Source organism: Drosophila persimilis, unplaced genomic scaffold (genome assembly GCF_003286085.1).
Source record: "Drosophila persimilis strain 14011-0111.01,24,50 unplaced genomic scaffold, DperRS2 tig00000002-arrow-pilon, whole genome shotgun sequence".
NCBI lineage: Eukaryota > Metazoa > Arthropoda > Insecta > Diptera > Drosophilidae > Drosophila > Drosophila persimilis.
In genome coordinates, this window is record NW_020825289.1 from 20,331,870 (window position 1) to 20,354,784 (window position 22,915).

Genomic DNA, 22,915 nt, shown 5'->3' on the forward strand with positions numbered 1-22,915 from the left:
TAGAGGTCAAAAGAAGCATTGATTTAACGTGTGCTGTGCACTTCCTCCCCCACTCCACTCCCCCTATTCACAATCTCCCTCTCACCCACTCACCCACTCCCGCTCTTCACAGTTCAGTTCACCTCTACTTCGTCTTCTTCTTTAAGTTCTCCTCCTGCTCTCCCTCTCCCTCTCTTTCATCTCCCACTATCTTGGGTGGTCTGTTTTTCGGGACACGACTGTTGTTAATAGTGTGCTCGCCTCGCCTGTCTTCCCGGATATTTGTGATTCTATGCGTGCTTGTTGTCTGTGTGTGTGTTTCCTAAATAATTTGTTTAAAGTTTCATTCATTCAATAGAATACGATACACACACACACACGTACAGTGCGCCGTGTCCGTGTGTGTGTGTGTTTGTGGGCGTGTGTATGTGCGAAAATGTTGATGACGAACCCACTTACGTTTATCGCAAACCCACGAAACAACCCACGAAACCACCACAAACAGCCGCAGCAGCTGAAAAAAATCGCATGTAACACACGAACACACACACACACACACACAGACACATGTACAGTTCAATATCCAATAAGAAACCAAGCATAATTACATAATCAAATAAAGGAACGACTAGCAAAAAAGACAAAACAAAAGCCTAAAAGGAATAAACAAAAGCACAAGTCTTAAAAAAAAACAAAAAATAAAACAGAAAGTTAATCCAAAAATGAAACGAAAATCGACGTAACGTGCACAATTATTTAATCAACGCCAGAGGCCCCCTGGAAACGCCTCAAACAAAAGAAAAAAAAAAAACTACATAGAAAGCGAAAAGGAAAGAGGAGAAAACTACGTATAGGAAGTAATAATAGAAAACAACCAATGTACCTGCAACAATGAAATTGAGCAAATCTTAAACAACAAACCCCAAAAACCAAAAACCAAATTTCACCAGGATAAAGATTACTTTTAAAAATATACAAAGACACTCGATATATACCAAAGAAAAGTGCTACACATATACTCGTAAACGATAGGCAATACATATAACATATGCTATAAAGACTACTACCGTACATAAACCGTATAAACCGTAGTTCGTTGACGTTTGTTCACTGCTGGGAGGATAAGGATAGCGATAGAGATAGAGAGTACCCCCCAATCCAATCGTTGGATTGGATCGTAGAGTAATATGGAACTAACCTCGTAGTTTGTAGAGAGACGTGCGTCTCCGCAAGTAGGAAGCAAATCAAATACTCGTAGCCGCAACATTAACGCACTTAACGACTAACTAAAACTACCAAGTAGTTGCCTCTCTTATACAATATATACATATATAATATATACACCTAAAAGATATATACAAGATACCTAGCTGTAGCCGAACATATACGCCAATCTATATATCTACCTATATGGATTTATTTTTATAATGTCGCTAAACGAGCCCGAGCATCCTCAGAACTACTCCCACTCCCACTCTCACTTCTAGTAACACTCAGAGTCACGGCCCCTAGTCCTACTCGACCTAGGCCTTTCAAATTGCATCTGAATAAGTAACGAGGTCGATTAATGCATTAATTGGGTGGCGAAGGACACCGCCACGCCAAGCCGTGCCAAGGAGGGACCCCACCCGGTCCGGTCCGGTCCTTGCCCCCGCCCAGCCGCATCCTTTCTCGCTCGCGTGTCGTGCCGCTCGTGCTAGAATCCAAGGAGATATACGCGCTCACACACACACACACATCATATATATATATATAGGAAAACTACCTGCTTTGGGTTTCCTGTGTGGCGCCTGCCTTGACGTAACTTTGGGCCGCACAGCTGCAGGAGGAGGAGGAGGGAGTAGCACCGAAACGCCTTAACCTGACTCACTTCCATCGCTCCAAAGAGCGACCGCAACGCCAGAAACGCCAAACCTTGCCCGCTGTGCGTTCATTAAACTTTCATGACCAAACATTAAATTGCAAAGAGCAGGAGGAAGTGAAAGTGGAGAGGAGAGAAGATAAAAGGAGGAATCCGAACCCCCATTACCATTCCATAGCATACATTTCGGAGTAAGGAAACTAAGCCAAAGTAACAACGCTCCATCATCCCCCGGCTCGGTTGTTGTTGTTTTTTTGTGATAAATTATTCACCGATCCGGATCCGGATCTTGATCCCGCCCACCCAATCCAGCCCTTCTTGTTCTTCGGCCTCAGCTCCAGTTCCAGTTCCAGCTCCAGTTCCAGCCCCACCATCACCTTCTACACCACCACCAAAAACAATAACGATACCGTAGAGGAAAAACGACATTTATAATCCAAAGTACAAACGAATAACCCCAAACAACGCTGCAACCCGAACTAAACTATAAATAGCAACATATGGTATTATTATACATTGTACAAGCCGGCAGATATACATGATATGAACACATAACCTCCAAGCAAACACCCGCATAACGAATAACGAATCGAATCGAAACGAAGCGAAGCGAAACGTGCAAAACCGAAAGCAATACAAGCAAGTGCTGTTAACTATTTTAGGAGCTACTTTTTAGACATTCAACCCTACGTTACTTAACACCCAAGAACCCACCAAAATAACCGAACCCCAAACCCCGGAAGGAGGACAACAAGCAGGAGGCAATGCAGTGAGAGTGAAACAGATAGACTAACACACAACGAAAAGCAATTTATTTTGGCATTGGACCTGTGTTAGTTAATGCCAAAAATCGAAACGGAAGTTGCACCCCCACTCCACACACAGACACACACCCACATAAACACCTAAAAAATGCCCATAACAGGGTTAAGAATTGCATCAGTCATCGCGGGGCGTCCATTATAGGACGGAATAGCCCCAACAAAAGGCACCAACAGCCACCACATCAGGAGTTTAGCGGCAACTGTAACGGTTAGAGGATAGCGGATAGCAGATAGCGGGTAAAAGTCAAAAGTGGCGAGAGAGTGGCGAAACTTCACCGTTACTCGATGTGGTGCTAGTGGTGGCGACGTGACGGCGGCGTTGTTGACAGAAAATGCACGTGAAACACACTCAGCGCCGAGTCAGCGGTCCTGGAGCATTCGGAACCTTTACCAACGATCAACGGTATGAGAAAACCCATCCATCATATACCCACGTATGCCCTCTCCATGTCTATGTCCTTTGTACTGTTGTTGTGTTGTGCACGATCAATGTACAGTTGTGCGAGTGCGTGCATTGGGGTGATTCGTGTGATAAGGAATGATTACGAAGGATCACCACAGAGTGGTGACACCCTGTGCCCACACTCGCACCGCACACCATTATTCATAAATTTCGATGAGATGTATGTAATTCTGTTCATATTTTTTGTGTTGTTCGATTTCGTTTTGTCCTTGTTTTTTTTTTTGTTATTTGTCGATGGTGTCATTGTTCGTTTGTCTCTTGAGTTACCGTTACCCTGTTATTGTTGTAAATGTTGTTGCTGCTGCTGTTGTTGTTTTTGTTACTGTTCACGTGTATGTTTGTGTGTGTGCTTATGTATGTGGGAGAGTGCGCAGCAGAATGTCGGTCGGGCAATGGCCAAGTGTTCCACTGTCCTCCATTAGGAGCATTTCCTTTGACCGGCTGAAAGAGCACATTCACATTCACATTCACGTTCACATTCACATGCCTGGTCAGGGGCCAGAGGCCACAGGAGGTCCCATCATCCGTCACTCTAGTCAATGCAATTACAAAAACTAGATTAAAAGCCGAGCGAACAATAGCAGCAACAATGGATGGCCACACCAGGCACGCCAGCAGCATACACAGTGCATAGCCATACACGCTCCCACACACAATGCAACGCTGGAAAATAGTGTCAAAGCACTTTCGTTGCATACAGCCGGGCGCCACTGTACTTGAAATTGCAGTTGTGCTTTGCCTGTGTGTGCGTTTGTGTGCTTTTGCTTTTACTTCAACGAAATGATTTAACCACTGACCGAATTTCGGCTGCTGTTCTGTTTATGTGTTGTGATGTGTTGTGTTATGTGCCTGTATGTACGTATCGATAAGTGCTTGCTGACTTCGTTGTTGTGTTGCTTTCACACAGCTTATTCACATGGACACGGCACACACCCACACTCACGCAGATACACATACGCTGACAGCGACCAGCAGAAGGCCACAACGGCCGTTCTTTTTATACTCTTTCAGATGTGTGATTTTGAAGAGATATCATGTCCGTCCATATGTTTCAATCCAAACAAATAATACGAGTATTAAGATAAACTAACCCAAAAACACAACACTCTCTAGTGGCAAGTTATCGAAGGATATGTACATATATGTATATATCGATAGATAGAGTATCAAAAGCGTCGGCGCCCTAAGGCAGGCTGTTATTGTTGCTGTTGCTCCTATCGATGTGCAAAAGGAAGCTCGATAATTCGAATTCAACTACATATGTAGTTGCGAACACGCATAGACATGCACAGACTTGCATAGACATGCACAGGCAGGAATTTAATTTCTTATCTCCCATCAACGAATCTCATTTTAGTTATTTGTTTCGCTCAGTTGGTTTTGTCTTCGGTTTGTTTCCTTGGTTTTGTTTTATTTGCATTGCATTCGTTTTCGCCATGTGAATAACTGGGATTTATTTTGTGTCAATGTTGTTATTGTTGTTTTACAGAAAACTTTGCTTAAAAGTACAAAAAGTTGAACCATAAAGTAAGCATTAACAACAAGAAAAAAAAAACAAACCAGAACAAGAACAAGAACCCGAACCCGAACGAACAGAAGCGAAATCAGATCAAACAAAAATTTCGACAGCTGCCCTGACATCATCAGCGAAGGTACCGCCGACCAAGTTCCGAATATTCCCCCTCTCTCTCTCTCTCTCTCTCTCTCTCTTTGACTGACTCCCAGTCACTGCCTTTCTCTTTTTGTCTATAAATATACATACATATATTGTAGTTTCTCTAATACTACTATGTACTTCTACTACTAATACTACTGCTCTGCTACTTTCTACCAATACAATTACAACTGCAACATACAGAATAAGATACACTTTTAATGCTATTAACTTTGCTGCTCGTTCCTCCCTCCACCCCCCCGCTACACACTCGCAAGTTTGAAACTCTTGAGCTCCACAATTTCTTGTTGCAAGTAAAAGTAAACTCATTAACTTTGATGCACTTTGCTCCCCCCTCTACCCCTCTCCAAGCAGAGTCCGACGACGACGACGACAACCCTTTCCAGAACCAAATTAACTCCGAATTCCAAATGCATCGCTTAATGACTTATAACAATGCCTGCTTAAGATCCAGCCCTCCCTATAATCCCCGCAACCCACACCACACACCCCTGACCCAAACCCAGACTCAGACCCATACCTCTTAGCCTTCATATTCCTTTAAATGTACATATTGTATGTAGTCTTATAAATCTAATCGAACTTTTTCGAAATTATATTTTGGAATCGCATGACAAATGGAAATGATATAGCATTTCTTTGTTTGCTCGTAAAAAAAGGTTTATTAATTGCTCAGCTCTCCGTATAATTAATGGATTATATTGTTACGATTCTGGTTAGCCAAAAATGATATTATTCACATCGAGTTTTGTGTGTCATTTGGCTGTCCAGCCGGAAATCTTTTCAAGTCCCAAATGAAATAATTGCCAGATTGGTGCTTTATTTGAATGACATTAGATGACCTGAGTCTGACTATCTGAATGTGTATCAAATGGCTAAAACCGGCCAGATCTGATTCACAAAGGTCGTCTGAAAATCGTTTCGATTGACAGTGTACCATATTTATTATGGTCTTAGATACCAGAAACTGAGATATGTCGGATCCTAATATTATTAGTGAATCTCCAGAATTCACTACGAGACTGTGCGCAGTGTTATATTCCGTGGCTTTCTGTACGATTGTCCCATTGCTCCTTGTTTCGGTTCCAACTGTAGCCATTAGCGTTCTAGCTTTTGGAATAACTACATATATTTATTCCCCTTGCCTTATATTTCTTTGAAACCGTTTGCTTAATTTGTCTTAACAGTAGAATAAAACACTCAATAGGTATTTTAATGTATCCCAAATTACCTGCCCCCCGCCTAGTCGATACATTTTCAAACAGCAATCACAGATAAATGTAGTTCTGTTCAAATAAACTACCGCCCCGCCCAGAGGCTGCCTTTTGTGGACTGGCAGAATTGTAAACATTGAAGCACTAAAAATGGAAATTTTCGTAATTTGTTTACAGCGAAATGTGTGTGTGTGTGTTTCGAGTGGCATGTTTGGTAATTTGCTTTCAATTTTGTTTGATTTTGCCTGCCTGCAGCAGTTTCCAGCTAGCTCATGCGTCATTAAATATTGCATATTGAATTCATTTCCCTAAATATTTGCCAAAATCCATTTAAAAATAGTTCCCCCCGAGCTTGGTGCTCGGGTGGAGATTGGGGCCAGGTAATAGTTCTAAAGTTCATTCAAAACTAAATCGACTATGAAAAATAGGAGCGAAAGCAATTTGAGTTGCACATGTACATTTATACTAAGTTATGGCTACCAGTATGTATGTGTACTATATGTTTGTAGATCCCCCTATTTGGGGGCTTACAGCTTCCACTGATTTAAGATCGATAAATGAAGTGGCAGAATGCAGGCAGCGACGCAGCCGGGTCAATTAGGAACTTACGCTTAATGCCTTCAATTGGCTTTTGAATTATTAATTGAGGCATATTGTGAGTCGTGCTACTTCGACAGCCGCCTCGCTGTGCGGCCCCAAGGCTGGGCAGCACGTGCTCCACTAATCCCCCCGGCTGGAAGACCACTCCAATGCACCAAAGTTGACATTGGACAAGCAGCAGCCGCTTAGCTGAGGCTGTGGCTGTGGCTGTGGCTGTGCCCTTGCCGCAGAGCTTTCGTTTCGAGCCCCATCCATACAATTACTTAACAAGGTTGTCTTATTTGTTTGCTCAGCACCCAAAAATGGGGGACACTGGGGGGCGACTCGGACACCCGTTTCTCTGCAAGGAGTGGGAGAGGAGAGGGGCATATACTTTTGACTGCAGCACTTGACAGGTGGCAAACACTCGAAACCAAATGAAATGAAAAAAGCCATCAGATCAACGAGTGGAAAGCAGCAGCAGAGATTGCCTATCCAGACTATCCACAGATTTCATCTATGTATGTGCTGGGGCCTGCGGCCTGCCTCTCAGCGCTGGAATTCCCCGGGGGCCAAGAGCCCTCGATGCTTTTGCTCTGATTGGGCTGCTCTAACCGAAATGGACTTTCGGCCAGATTAGGTCTCAGATACACACACACACACACACACACACCCATAGCTTACGAACGGATGTGCACGACTGAGCTACTGAGCTGTCTATCTGTGAAGTGCACACTCATCGAGGGAGGGGGGGAGGGGGGTGCCGCATTGGCGTGCAAATATTTGAAATATATTTACTTGTGCTTACAGAAATGCCAGCTCCAATTCCGATTCCGATTCTGATTCCGATTCAAATGCAAATCCAGATTGAGATAATTGCGCCCATGGCGTGATGGGGGGAGCACCTAATTGACTGAAATTGATTTCACTCGATTCCGGCGGGGGGGGATTACGAATATACATATTTGCTTTACAACATTTGCCCTTCCCCATCCCTATCCCACTCCCCTCGATTTTTGCCATCGGGAGCCGGTCCCAAATCCGTACCCAGAAACATCGCGTACTGCTCGAGGCCCACACACACAAACACACACACCCACACTTTGGAGCGCTTCAATTGTTTTCCTTTTGTTCGGATCTACACACACACACACACACACACAGACATTGCGTCGAGGGTTCTGCTTAGTTCTGTCAACAATAGTTTTCCTTACGTTTCATCGCATTGATTGCCGCCCCTCCCCCGTCCCGAGGCACTGTGGGCCAAATCCGTTTCGCAGCGGAACAAACCATCATCGAATGCTTTTAGTATCCGCAGCTTCCGTTCTGCGCCACTGTAGTCGCCTTTTGCTCCCACGCTTTATCAGCCGGGTGGGTCCGCCTGGCGCAGCCTTATCTTATCGCCTTCGCTAGCTTTTAGGGCAAATTTGATTTAGAGTACTTCCGCCGCCGGCCGCCGGCCACCGGTTCAGTTCCATTTTGGGCACGCGCTCATACATACATTGTATATCATTCTGGTATCGGTATATCTGCATCTGCATCTGCATCTACGCTTGTATCTATGCCTCTGTAGCTATTTGTATCTATGTATTGCCTGGCATGCGTGCTGCTGTACATTAATTTAGTTGAATTTGTTCGCGCGATCTGAAACCAGATGAGCATGACCATTGTTATATAGATGTCTCTATAAATTGTATCACACATCGCGGGTAACATAGTGGGGCCTCGATGGCTGGACCAGAGGCGTGCAGTCTTGTCGTATTGTGGGCCGGATCGAGTGTCTACTGCATGATGAACTCACACGCACACACACACACACACATACACACATGCTCGTTGCGGGGAATTCGATCCTCCTCCGACTCCGCCTCCTCTCATGTTGCACAATCAATATCTATAATTAACAATTTTCTTTGTTTGTATGTCGCGGTTTTCCACACTGTTTCCTGCTCACTTAGCGTAGCACTATCACTGCCTCTGTCCACACCCCGTGTCCAGTACGAACCCCCCCCCATACCTCACCGCCCCGCCCCCAAATGCTGCACATATATCTGCCAATTCGAAATAGATAAATTTGTGTGTTTGCGGCGACTCTTGCCATTCGTTCCAGCATCATTTACCCGTTCTCATTCTTGTCTCCTCTTTCTTTCCGCCTCTCCTTCTTCTGTTTCTGCCCTCCTGCCGCCTCCGCCTCGGATGCTGGATTTTGCTGAGTCTAGAGCTAGCCGCGACAACTTGTACCCCGACGACCATCAGCAGCAGCAGCAGCCTCCGCAGCGCCACTCGCACTCGCACCAGCACTTGGTGCGGCAGTCTCTGACCAGTCTCAGTCACGGGCAGGCGTCATCCGGATCCGGGCCAGCGGGGGATGAGCAGCGGGCCCAGCAGCAGCAGCAGCAGCACCGTCATCGCAGCAGCAGCAGCCGGCTCTCGAGCGGCATCTCGAAGCAGAACTCCAGCGACAGCCGCAGTGGACTGCGCATCCTCGACAGCCACAGTCCGGTCAGCTGCGGCACGCACAGCGTGAGCAGTACTGGCGGCCACTCGGCGCTCTACGATGCCTGCCACGAGTACACGCGCAGCTTGAGTGCAGCTCCAACCGTTGAAGCAAGATCGGGAGCGGGAGCGGACGCATCGTTGCTGAAGGGACACTACAGTGATCAGCAGCTAGCACAGCCAGAGCCAGATCCAGAGCCGGACCCTGAGCGTGACAGGGATCGGGATCGTGATCGAGATCGAGAGCGGGAAAGACGCCATCTGACCAATCTCAATCTCAATCTGAACAGCGAGTACGACTACAGCGGCAGCGACAAGCAGCAGCTGGTGAACGAGACGTACATCTTCAAGTGCATCGCCAACAGTCCGTCGTTTCTGCGCACCAACAAGATCAAGGAGCAGTCCAAGAAGCTGCGCAACCTCTCGCTGAAGACGCGCACGGCCAAGAAGAAGGGCCAGATCATCTCCAAGTCGAACGCGGTGTCGGACAACTCGCTGCATCCGGGCGACAAGTACCTCAACTTGTATCTGGTGGAGAAGAAGCACTCGCTACAGCCGCAGGCCACATCCACATCCGCGTCCACATCCACGCCCAATCCTCACTCAGCATCAGCCCCGGCCAGCTCATCCTCATCCTCGACGGCGACGACTGGGCGTCCGCAGCAGCAGTCCCAACAGCTGCCAGCACTATCCGCGGTTGCCGCACGCCAGCAACAGCTGCTCCTCAACGGATCGCTGAAGAGCAAGACGAAGACCTTCCCGGCCTACAGAGCGTCCGTGAAGAGCGAGAGCGAGTATCGCGGGAGCGGCAGCAACACCATTCCGACGACGGGCAAGAGTCCACCGGTGCCGCACTCGCTGGCGGCCAAGATAAGCAGCGGCAAGAACTGCAATCTGCTGCAGAGCGCCGGCAACAAGCAGCTCAGCGTCAGCAGCAACTCATGCCACAAGCTGCATGCCCAAGGACACGGACACGGACACGGCCACTACGCGGGAGCACAAGCACACCATCTGGCCTCATCGCCCAAGAGCTCGGTGTCGAGCAACGGACACCTGAACAAGTACTGCCTGACAGACCTCACGCGCCGCAAGGCAGAGTTCAATCGCCAGCTGAGCGCCCCCACGGACTACACGCACCACTCCTCCAGCAACGGGTCCCAGCAGGAGGGTTCCTCCGAGGCGGCCAATGAGGCTGTGGGCGAGTCGACCATCACTGTAGCCAGTGCGGGAGTGCTTGGAAACGGCCACGGCTATCCTTACATCCATCAGGCCTCGGCCACAGCACCGGCCAATCTCAAGGCGTCGCTGCAGCTGCACAACTTCGGTGTCCATCATCCGTATCCGTATCCGTCGCGTCCTACGTCCACCTCGTGCACGAACAGCTTTAACCGACGCCACATACGACGGCACAAGAGCAAGCTTGGCGAACGGTGAGTACTCATAGTGCTGTAGACCCCCCACAAGCCCATCCCATAGCTAATAGATTGAGAGATCCATTGCCATTGCTCCAAAACTTACAAGTGGAAAATTACGCATGCAAAGCGCTGCCACAGTCGCGACTCGCGAGACGACTGTCTCTTACCGGTTTTTTCTGTGCTGGTTACTGGTACTGGGCTTATCGCCGCTATTTGCATAATGCCATCTCTGCCCGAGTCTGGGCCTGGCTCGTGTTGGTCGCGGCTCAGTCCGCGCAATAAGCTTCTAAATGGCCGTCGAGCAGTGAACTTTATTCGAGCGGCGAACCCGCACCCGCGATTAAAAGACAACGCAGCAAAGGATTTGGTTTCTGGTAGCTATCGATTAGCGATAAGCGACTAGCCAACGATATTAGTCGAGTATCGAGTATCACGTATCGAGTATCGCTGGCAAGGGCGGAAAACGGGAAATTCCTTTTTGTGAACGATGCGGAAAACTAGCTTCATTATCATACCGATTCGATTCTGCCCGGCAACGGCAACTGGCCAGAATAAACAGCAAAGTCAATAATATTTGTAATTTATTGCACCAGATCAGCAACGAGCGAGAGAGAGAGAGAACGCGACGCGACGCGAGGCGACCAAGACCCAGACCCAGACCTAGCGTCTGGCTTCGCTTCCTTCTTGCCTTCTTGCCATCTCCGCTGACCAGACAGATAGCAGGGCAGGGCAGAGCGGATCGGATCGGAGCGCATACATTTGCATGAAATCTAAACGAAATTCTCGAATCGAATCGAAACGTATCGTATCGGATCAGAACGGATCGGATCGGATCGTTTGTTTGTTTATGTTTCGCTTTCAAATAGTTTGCCGGATCGTTGTGTTCTGTGGTGGTGTGTGCTTTTATTGGCATCAATTTCTGCGAAGAATCCAGCCATAATTTGCGTCGCCGCTCGTCTTGTCGCGCCGCGAAATCAATTAAAAAGCTACACAAATTCTTTATTTATTTATTGTGCAACAGCGTCGCGGGGTTCAGAACAGGTTATCAAGTTGTCGTCGCAGCAGCAGCAGCAGCCGCAGCCGCAGCAGCAGCATCCAGCGGCAGCCCAGTCTCAGCTTCAGCTCCAGCTCCAGCCTCTGCCCCTGACGAAACAAAAAACAGAAAAACTATAAACAGTAACAGTAAAAGGCAACGGGAAATCAGAAGAGAAGAAACTATCGCCAAGTGCACAAGCTGGTGTCAATCTCTCAATTATCTCTCATTTAATTAGACAATTGCCAGCCAATTTCGGTCTTTCTGCTCTCTCGAAACGACTGCATCATATCCCGATCCGATCCGATACGACCCGCTCCGATCCGATCTGGATCGCCAGCAATTGATGTTCGAGGTAATACTCGTCTCGTCGTACAATCGAAAGCAAAGTGTCTCTGTCTGCGTCTGCGTCGGCGTCGGCGTCGGCGTCTGCATCTCCGTCTCTCGCGATCTCCGTATCCGTACCGTACCTCCCGCGGCTTCTCGAGGACGCCCGAAGGCGATCCCGAAACGACGCTCGGCCACTCGGAGTGCTCTGCCGGCGTTGGCCGGCCAGCTGTGAGCACTGTGCTCGGCCCGTGCCGCCGCTAGTCGCACAAAGATTGCCGCTGTAACAACGTGGAGTACTCATAGAACCGAACCCCATCCCATACTCGTCCAGCCTAGTCCCCGCCAACACCCTATATGTGTAAGTCGTCGTTAAATCAGAGACAAAACATCTGCTGCGGCACGTTTCCAGTTGCCAACAGAACGGCAGAAAAAAAAACACACAGTGAAAACAAAAAAAAAAACCAAAAAAATGTAAAAAAATGTAAAAAACAGACAGTGAAACCACAATTAAGAATCGTAACGTAATCACCAATTTATGTGTAATCCAATATCTGGGAAATGTTAGAGCTCGTTCTGCGGTTGTTCTCAACGGTCTGGTCTGGTCTGTTCTGTTCTGGTCTGCCTTCCGAATCATGATAACTAATAAATTCATTAGGGCGAAGATTAAATTAAATCAGCTTCATTCATCAGGCTTAATTAAAATGAAACTTTCCCATTTCGAAATATAAAAACCACCATCAATTGAGTGTGAAGAGGCGCAAAAAGTACAAAAAAAGTACAAATGCCAAAGTGAAATAATAATAATAATAGAAATAGAAATACATACAAATGCGATTACGAGTCCGAAACCGAATACGACGTATGAATAACCGTAACATTCATAGCCCCCGACCCGACCAGGGTAACGTAACTGCACGCGTCTCCGTCTCCTAACAATAGATCCGCGCTGAATACCACGCGATTTGTCGTTCAGTCTCCCCCGCTGCCACTGCCACTGACTGCCAGCGACGCGACGGTGCTCCAAAAAACGCAAGCAGAGCAAACAACAACATTTCCACAGCGTCGTGCGGAGTGGGAAGTGGGGAGTGGTGGTGGTACCGGTGCCGGTGCCGGAAAACCTTGGCAATCAGCATCGAATGGGCCAGGCAAACCCAGACCAGACCAGACCAGACCAGGCGCACTCTCTGTCGCACTCTACTTTGTTAAACCTTGCAACGTGCGTGTGGCATAATTAAAAACGACAAAAAACGACATAAAGGAACAAAAATAACCGGCGTGCTAACCTACCCCACCCCAAACCACCTTGACATCCCGCGTATAGTGTGGAGCATACTTTCACTTTATCTCTGGGGACCGCGACCTTATGGGATCATTTTCAACGGAATACATTCAGGAAGTGATTTTCCAGGGCTTTAGTTATGTTTTATGATAATCGGAATTAAGTGTTCAAAGTTAACATTGATATTCTGTCTGTTTCTGAGAACTCTAGAGCAGTCCGAGGAGCGGGAATGTAATACAGTTGGCGGGAATTCCACAAAGTATTTTTCGAAATATTCGGGTCGGATGTCTCTTTCGCGTATTTGGAGAGTTTTGTTTAGAAAGAATTCCAGCTAAAATGAAATCTGAGGAGCGTTCATTATATGGTCGGCATGTCGACCATATGCCGCTCTTATATATATGTACTACATATGTATGTGTATGTGTTCAATATATTGTAACAATGTTCCCCTCCCCCCTTTCAGTTTGCTGAGCGGCGATAGTGAGGAATCGGTGCGCTGCTCGTACTGCTCCGTCTTGAATGTGAATGAGAACGATTTGCGAATTTCGTTTGAAAACACCTGCACCGACTCGCTGGTCACCGCTTTCGATGATGAGGCACTGCTAATATGCGACCAAGGAACCGAAATGGCAAGAGCAAAGGTTTTATTTGTAATATTTGCACAGGACTGATCACGCACATATAACACAACATATACTATACCCGCCATTAACAGACTATAGACTGTAGACTGTAGACTCAGGCAAATTGCGAGAGATTCTGGATGTATTTGATTAATGGTTTTTGTACGCCTCCGCAGGTACACTTTGATGACGTGTCGTTGTACGGCACTCCGAAAGAGGAGCCGATGCCGAACATACCGATCGTGTCGGAAAAAGTCTCTGCGAATTTCCTAAAAAGTCAATTGCAATCATGGTTCCAGCCGACGGACAATCGTTTGGCCATGAAACTATTTGGCAGCCGCAAGGCATTGGTCAAGGAGCGCATACGTCAGAAAACTTCCGGTCATTGGGTCATACACCCGTGCAGTTCATTCAGGTGAGTTGTGCTCGGATGAGGGATTAAAAAGATCGTTTAATGGTTGTGTTATCCTTTTGCTAATCTGTATTCAAATCTGATTTGATCTGATCGACAGGTTTTACTGGGACCTTTGCATGCTTTTATTATTAGTAGCAAATCTTATTATCCTGCCAGTCGCAATATCATTCTTCAACGATGATCTGAGCACACGATGGATTGCCTTCAACTGCCTAAGTGATACTATTTTTTTAATAGATATTGTAGTCAATTTTAGAACAGGTAATGCACATAATCATCTTACGAACCTACTACTACTACTACTACTATCCACATATGTATGTAAATAACCCTATTCCGGACACTCACCCACCTCGGGCTGGTTCAGGCCTCGAGCCCGAGTGGTTGTGGGTTGTGGTTGTGCTTCATTCTGTTTTGTTCTAAACAATGATGTGATCTCTCGCCCCGAATGTTTCTTAGGAATTATGCAACAAGACAACGCTGAACAAGTAATATTGGATCCAAAGCTTATAGCTAAACACTATTTAAGAACTTGGTTTTTTCTCGATTTGATTTCGTCGATACCGCTAGATTATATATTTTTAATTTTCAATCAAGTAAGTGTCCATGTATTTTGAGAAGCAGTACGCAACACATTGATTAAGATTATGAAATTGCAGGATTTCTCTGATTCTTTTCAAATTTTGCATGCCGGACGCGCCCTGCGCATCCTGCGCCTAGCTAAACTACTCTCCCTCGTCCGCCTGCTCCGGCTCTCCCGCCTCGTGCGCTACGTATCCCAATGGGAGGAGGTCTATGTGAGTACTCACGGCTACATTTTGCCAAACGTTTCGAAACGTTTCTCGTTACCGTTTCTACTATATTGTTTCGGTTTGCATAACATATGTATGTATGTATGTACGATGTATGTACGATGATATTTCATTACTTTACCCTACCCTACTTTCTTGATTTCCTTTTGTAATGTCTTTACAATGCCATTGTACGATATTACATATCATATGCATTATGTATTATGCATTATTATATGTATGTATGTACGAGTATCTCTGATTCCTGAGTTTCGTCATTCACATTTTAGTTCCACTTTGAGTTAGAGTTTCAGTTTCCTTTTCCGTTTCCGTTTCAGTTTCAGTTTCCTTTTAAGTTTCCTTTTCAGTATCCTTTTCGGTTGCGACCCAATTCTCGACCGTAAGATCAGCATACTCGCAAAATACTACTCCTTACTCGTTCACTCGCCACCACACCACAACAGATTTCGATTTCGAGGATCTAGGATCTGTGTATGTGTAGGTTCCCAGTGACACAGATGTCACCTAGCACAGTCGTCAGGGCACGGCAGGGCAGGGCAGGGCAGGGGTCGATGGTCAGGGGACTAGTCCACGAAGTGCTCACTTTTCTTTGCTGAATGAATATGTGTCACATACACATGCGTGCATCCATCCGCATGTATTGTATATCCGTAAAGAAATGTTCAAACTATGTACGATACTATTTTATTTGAAATGTTTTCTGGAAGCTCTGTGTCTTTGATTTCCGTTTAAAACCTTATGCGTTCGATTATTTACCAAGTAATATGAAACTTTTTCTCGTACCGTTCCACCTCCTAACCGTAATACCGTTTAAATGTCTATTAAGCCGAACCGAACGAACATAGAACCAAAAAATCAGACAGACAGTCGTTGTACCATAATCCTCAACTCAGTTTGTATATTATACAATTGTCAATTGTGTATTGTATCCCATCCCCCCCTACCAATGATGTTTGTTTCGTTTCGTGTTGTGCGCCTGCTGCGCTTCGAGTCCCAGACCAGATCCATCCAAAATCCCGCCTAGGCCAAAATACTGCAAGAACACACACACACATCCTATCTATGACACATTCAAACAAACACTACACACACATAACAAGCATAAATACACACACAAATCGAACCGAATCGAATCGAATCGAATACTTATCCTTTGACCATCTAACGCTCTCTAAGGCAAGCTTGAGGACTTCACGGGAAGATCCCCCTTTGCTTTCTTTCCACATTTCTTCTGTTGAGTCTTCGATTTACCGCTTCTGTTGATCTGATATTCGATTTTCTGTTCATTTCTTGCTGACTTTGAAGCACTCAAACCAATTCTTCATTGCACTTTGTACAACTTCTTTGAATCGAAGGACATCTCCGGCACTCTCAGGTGTTTAAGGAATGTCTTTGACTCTCTCTCCTCTCTATCCCCGCTCTCTCCCCGCTCTACCCTCTCTCCCATCTCTCCGAAGAATAACCCCAATCCAATCCAAACCCTAGACCCCACTCCACCACACCTCACCCCCGTTTTGAGATACGTACAAATACAGTTTCTTAAAGGATATACCAAGCCTAACTTGGTAACCCACATACCTTATGATTTATGTTTATTTTGTTTTTGAACCGCTCAACGGAAGCGATGAAAAGAAAAGAAATGAAATGTTTACCAAAAAGTATCCAACAAAGAATTGCCAAATGAAAATGAAAATGAAAACGAAAATCAAAATCAGATTAAGATTCCCAGTAAAGAGATCAAAAATGAAATAAAAATAAATTATGTATACAAAATCCAATAAGCTGAATCAGGGCCTAAAATACCTGTGTATATATATGGTTTTTAGATTCTGCAGAATCTACAGAAAAAAAGTGCTGATCGCAGAGGGAGAATGCACAGAAAAGACAAAGATGGCTTGACAAAAAGCAACCTAATTCTCAAGGTAAACCACCATCCAATAAAAATAACAAACAAAAATCAAAAATCAACAAAACACAACAACTTCAATATACATTCGTTGGTAAAAACAAAAAAAAAAACAAAAAGCCTTGATTGATTCCAATTATAATTATGTATTATCGGCGCAACATGACTCACTTTTGAGGAATGTTTGAGCCATTCAAATTCAGTTTTAGTGCATCATTTCGTTCGTTCGATTGTTCGATTGTTCGTTGATCATGTTTGCTTGATTTTATCGTAATGTTCGTTCGTTCGTACGTTCTGTAAATTTTCTGAGACTGCCTTTTTATATACACATTGATTGATTGATTGATATTGACATACATATTCTCTATTTCTCATTTGATGCATAAACAGTAAAAAAACAAAGAGAACAAATGCAGTAATCGATAATATCTAGCGCTGAAAATCGATAGCAAAATCTTCGGTCCGTAATCGAAGCTCTTTCACGCTCTTCACACGAATTGGGTGGGATAATGTAATATTACTCTCGCCTGAGGAAACATTAGATAGCGTAGATTTTGATTCCATGCATGGGCATGCCACTGAAAGTATAGTCCTCTATTCTAGCGATGTGAAGAGCCTGAAAATATGACAGATCACAGGAGAAATCAATCTGAAGCGGTGTTTTCCACAGTGAAGATCAATGCTTTTTGCTTTACGACTATATACATATATCCAATATATCCATTGAAGTAGAGTAGCAGCCTCACCAGCTAGTCTGTTGATCCCACTGTAAAAACGCCCATAAGCTGCACCATTAGAAAGTTTTTGTTGTTGCTGCTGCTGCAGCTGCTGCTCTTGCTTCTGCACCGCATTGCCACATACCGGACTACGGATTATGGATTACAGATTCCGAAGCCCAGGCTCAGACATCACATAAAACACATACGCACACAGACGAAGTAGTCAATCAATAAATCTGCAACAGTTGTGGGATGATTGTATGCTGATTGCCTGAGGCTGAGGCTGAGGCGGGCTAACAGATCAACAGATCAATCAGATCGAACACGAACACTGTACTATATATCTAGCCACGTAATACTCGTATTCTATAGCATACATTTGCGGGCCCATGCCGAAACGCTTTCTACATCCTAAGCCTATCGTATCGTATCTATCGTACTCAACCTAACCTCTCACCTTTAATCGACACTCTGCTCAATGCTTTCTGCTTTTGTTTGGCGCCATTTTTGTGCTGCGCGCTTTCCTGCTCCCCCACTCTGTACTCTCTCTTTATCACTCTCTCTCTCTCTCTCTGTCAATTACTTTTAACAGACACCACTGTACTGCTACCGTTGCTACTGCTGCTACTGTTTCTACTGTTGTTTTTGTTTCTGTTTCTTTTCTGGTTATGGTTTTTTGGTTTACTCGCTTTGATTTGTACTTTTGGTTGTGTTCTCCCCTCCCCTCCCTTTCTTCCTGTTTTTGTTTCTGTTGTACAAAGGATTTCAGCAAAAGCGCGTCGTAACGGTTTCTGTAAGTGTCCGAAATACGCACACACACACACGCACACAGAAGCTGATTTCTTGAATGCAACTCTGCTCCTGCTCTCTTTCTCTCTCTCTCTCTTCCTCTATATTTGTTATGATTTTGGTTGGTTATGTTCGTTTGAAATTTGTTGTTGGTTTGTTCGTTTGTTTTTTTTAAAAAACTACTACTTTTGTACAGAAATTACGTAGTACAAATACTAACAACTGAGAAAGTCAGAGCCAACAAACGCTTTCATTGTAAAATACCCAGTTTCGTTTTCAATAATTTGAACGTTTGAACGGCTTTAGTGTTGAAAACAAATACACACAAAACAAAAAACAAAAAAAACAACAAAAACTACAAAAACCAAAGTAAAGATGGAGCACCTTGTACCATAATTTAGCAGCTGATTTTGCACTAATTTCGAAACGTAGAAATGGTTTGAATTTGAATTTGAATTGAGTTTGGATTGATTGCTCAGGCTGTACACTGTACACTGGACACTGTTGCATTGCCTAACATTAGACTAATCTTATCTTATTTTACCTTATCAGCAGATGTACTACTCCTTTTATTATATATTGATAGCGAGTTCTCGACTGCGTCTATGACTGCGTTAAGGTCCACCTCCTGCCTCTGCGACTCTCCCGATTTTGAATCCGATCTGAACGGATCTGCTCTGCTACAATCTCTGATCTCTAAGGATATCTGAGGGCAGAGCAGAGCCGGAAAGGGGAAGTGTGCAGTTGCAAGATATGGACTGGATCTAGACTGCGTAAATTCTTGTTTAATGGCTGTGGTTTTTCGATTTTGTTTTAGTTGCTTTGATTGGCATAACTGCAATAACTGTTATATTTAACGGTAGCTGGAAGCTTAAGCTAAAGTTCACCAAATACGCAAATTCCAACAATGTTCCCAATGAGTTCTATTCTTTGTTTGGGTTTTCTTTCCCGTTTACCCGAGACATTTGGTTTGCCGTACCGTTTGAATTTGTTTAAATGTGAAACTCACTCAAGATGTAACACGCACACACACAGATACACACAAACACTGACACACTTACACCCACACACACAAACACATTAGTGAGCGGTGTCGGACCTCTCTGGTTGATTGGTGGCACTCTATCTGATTGTAAACTCTGGTTACAGTTCCTCAATATGGCCTCGGTGTTCATGAGGATCTTCAATTTAATTTGCATGATGCTCTTGATCGGACACTGGAGCGGTTGCTTGCAGTTCTTAGTGCCAATGTTGCAGGGTTTTCCATCAAACTCCTGGGTATCCATCAACGAGTTGCAGGTGCAGTACAACCCCATCGTGAATCGGTGAACCGGTAATCGAGCAGAGTCGGTCTATCGGGTGGCTAATTCGATTCGATTTCAGGAATCCTACTGGCTGGAGCAGTATTCGTGGGCATTGTTCAAGGCTATGTCGCACATGCTGTGCATTGGCTACGGCAGGTATGTGTCTCATACCAAATCCACTCCCACTCTTTTCGTGATGAAAACTTTAATCATACGTTCTATTGTTGCAGATTTCCACCTCAATCACTGACAGACATGTGGCTGACCATGCTGTCGATGATATCCGGCGCCACGTGTTACGCATTGTTCCTGGGTCATGCGACCAATCTCATCCAGAGCTTGGACTCCAGCAGGCGGCAGTACCGTGAGAAGGTCAAACAGGTGGAGGAGTACATGGCCTACCGCAAGCTGCCGCGCGACATGCGACAGCGCATCACGGAATACTTTGAGCATCGGTACCAGGGTAAATTCTTCGATGAAGAGTTGATCCTTGGCGAGTTGAGCGAGAAATTGCGCGAGGATGTCATCAACTACAATTGCAGGTGGGCGATCTGTGACCGGTCCAGTCTATTCCTTCTACTAGATTTACATTCAGCCGTCGAGTCGTCGTCGAGTTGTTCTTCCTCTCTTGTTGTGTTCTCTTGCATCTCAGTCTGTTGTATTACAATCGTTCTCCTTTCACCTTTCACAGATCCCTCGTGGCGTCAGTGCCTTTTTTTGCTAATGCCGATTCGAATTTCGTTTCCGACGTAGTTACTAAACTGAAATACGAAGTTTTCCAACCAGGTGATTGATCCAAAGTCTGTTCTAAACTGTCCCACTCTTAACGTTCCGGTCTTTCAGGTGATATTATCATAAAGGAGGGTACGATCGGTACAAAAATGTACTTCATTCAGGAGGGCGTGGTGGACATTGTCATGGCCAACGGCGAGGTAATGCCCTGCCTGCCCAGACCGCATATCGCAGAAGATGTAGCTAATTCTTTGTCTGATTCGCAGGTTGCCACCTCACTATCGGACGGTTCTTACTTCGGTGAGATCTGTCTGCTGACCAATGCGCGTCGTGTGGCCAGCGTGCGAGCCGAAACCTATTGCAATCTATTCTCATTGAGCGTGGATCATTTCAATTGCGTGCTGGATCAGTATCCGCTGATGCGCAAGACCATGGAGACTGTGGCCGCAGAGCGGTTGAACAAGATCGGCAAGAATCCAAACATAATGCAGCAGAAGGACGAACAGCTGAGCAATCCCGAGTCGAACACTATCACGGCCGTGGTGAATGCCCTGGCTGCCGAGGCCGATGAATGCAAAGATGAGTAAGTGTGAAATGACCATGTGATCTGACTTGCATCGTTCTGTATTCCTTTCCTTCCTTACCATTCTAAGCAGTGACATGGATCTCAAGGAGAATTTACTGCATGGGTCAGAGTCGAGCATTGCTGAGCCGGTTCAAACGATACGCGAGGGTCTGCCCAGGCCTCGGAGCGGGGAGTTTCGAGCCCTGTTCGAGGGCAACACCCCATGACACTGAGCCGAGGCGATGGCGATGGCGATGACTATGACGAAGACGATGACGATGGTGATGAAGAGCGGTGCGGGCGGGCATCGGGCATCCATCTGAAAGGCAATTTTGCAGGACACACACTCACCCACACACACAGCCACATACACAAAACACCACTCACACACACACATGCGTATATAATAATTTAGTAAATGAAACCCCAAGAAGCGATAAGAAGAGTACACTAAAAAGAATCAATTTACGGTAGACACTCTATATATGCAATTGCGATTTAGTAGAAAACATTAAAAAAAGACAAAACAAAAAAATCCAAAAAAAGAACAAAACAATTACACAAAAATGTCCTCAATAATTATTCATAATTTCAGCTCCGCTAACTGTGATGACTTTAATATAAGAATCGAAAAAAAAAACAATTACATACAAATATAAATTATATGATAGAGAAGAAACTCAGCAGACAGATCCGAATCAGAATCAGATCCACACAGACCTAGCCCACATACCGCAATAGAAGAGTTTGCCACACACACATACACACACAAAAACACATGCAACCAACAACAACAAAAATACAGACACAGAGAGAGACATACCTTATAGGGAATCTACATTTAAGTTTTATGCCCACGATATTGTAATGATTACGAAGTGAGTAGACTTTTGTGAATTGCTACAGCGTTAGTCCTATGGACCTACTACAGAACATACATACACCCACACCGACACCCACACAGAGACAGACACCAACCACACCTGTAGATTGTAGAGTGGAACAGGGTAAGAGACAGTCGAAATACAGACCGACTGACCAACAGATCCGCAGACACGCATCAACTTATGATATAAAGAAACGGAGCGAATCGTGAAGGCATACCAAACACACATATTTATGCGCGTAGCTATTATGTACTCGAGCAACCAACAAACAAACAAACAAACAAACAATTATGTATTATTGCGATTATATAGCATATTTAAATACGCATTGCAAAATGGAAACAACATAACTCAGCAATATACAAGAAAACAAAATGTATTTAAGCAAGTTTAACGAATGCGCATTAGTAGTTGAACTATTAGTTTTTCACTCACTAACAAAACAAAAAAACAAACAAACAAATAACACCACTCGACACACAACGTAGTAGAGAAGCCTCAACAAAAAATAAAAACAAAAAACAAAAGAAGAATACGAGTATATTCAAAAGAAAACCAACCTCAGGGTGCCGTCGTTTCAGCGGTCCCCAACCGACAAAAACAAAAAACAAAAGAAGGAAGAACAAACAAGAAACCAACTATATACACGACATATATATACAAAACATAGACATTGTTGTCTTTTATAGGGAATTGTTATAAAGCCTCAGTTTCGGTTATATTTCAATTATGTATTTATTGCCGCCTGCCGCTGGTCAGGATCATAATTTTCCATTGATTCAGAATTTCCGTTCAGGAATACAATAATATTTGGTTACGAGCGTGAGTTCTCAACGCAAGTGGTTCGTCTTTGAGTCGTCCTTGTTTGTCATACTTTCAAGCATAAATCAGGCAAAGGACGGCGACTTGTCGGGGGATTTATGTAACTTAGTATTTTATTACACGTAAATAATAAAAAGAAAAGCAGGACAGCGTTTGCCTTAAAATTAAACAAACGGTTCGTTTCATTACAAAC

General features: G+C 44.9%; 1 protein-coding gene across 13 annotated transcripts; it reads left to right on the forward strand.

Moving 5' to 3' along the window:
• The first annotated feature begins 1,379 nt into the window (after window positions 1-1,379).
• LOC6600882 lies at window positions 1,380-22,895 on the forward strand. Of its 13 annotated transcripts, none has more exons than XM_026986823.1 (15): window positions 1,380-3,067; window positions 8,815-10,521; window positions 13,612-13,789; window positions 13,948-14,186; window positions 14,284-14,402; window positions 14,646-14,782; window positions 14,831-14,983; window positions 16,825-16,920; window positions 19,562-19,711; window positions 19,796-19,872; window positions 19,947-20,258; window positions 20,408-20,502; window positions 20,560-20,648; window positions 20,715-21,031; window positions 21,105-22,895. In XM_026986823.1, the coding sequence occupies exons 1-15, from the start codon at window positions 2,997-2,999 to the stop codon at window positions 21,238-21,240; spliced, it is 3,876 nt and encodes a 1,291-aa protein (XP_026842624.1). In that variant the 5' UTR covers window positions 1,380-2,996; the 3' UTR covers window positions 21,241-22,895. The 13 variants fall into 13 exon arrangements, with proteins under 13 accessions (XP_026842624.1, XP_026842623.1, XP_026842627.1 ...); XM_026986822.1 differs by having other exon boundaries at window positions 1,381-3,067; window positions 21,102-22,895; XM_026986826.1 differs by having other exon boundaries at window positions 1,381-3,067; window positions 14,846-14,983.
• The last annotated feature ends 20 nt before the right edge of the window (window positions 22,896-22,915 follow it).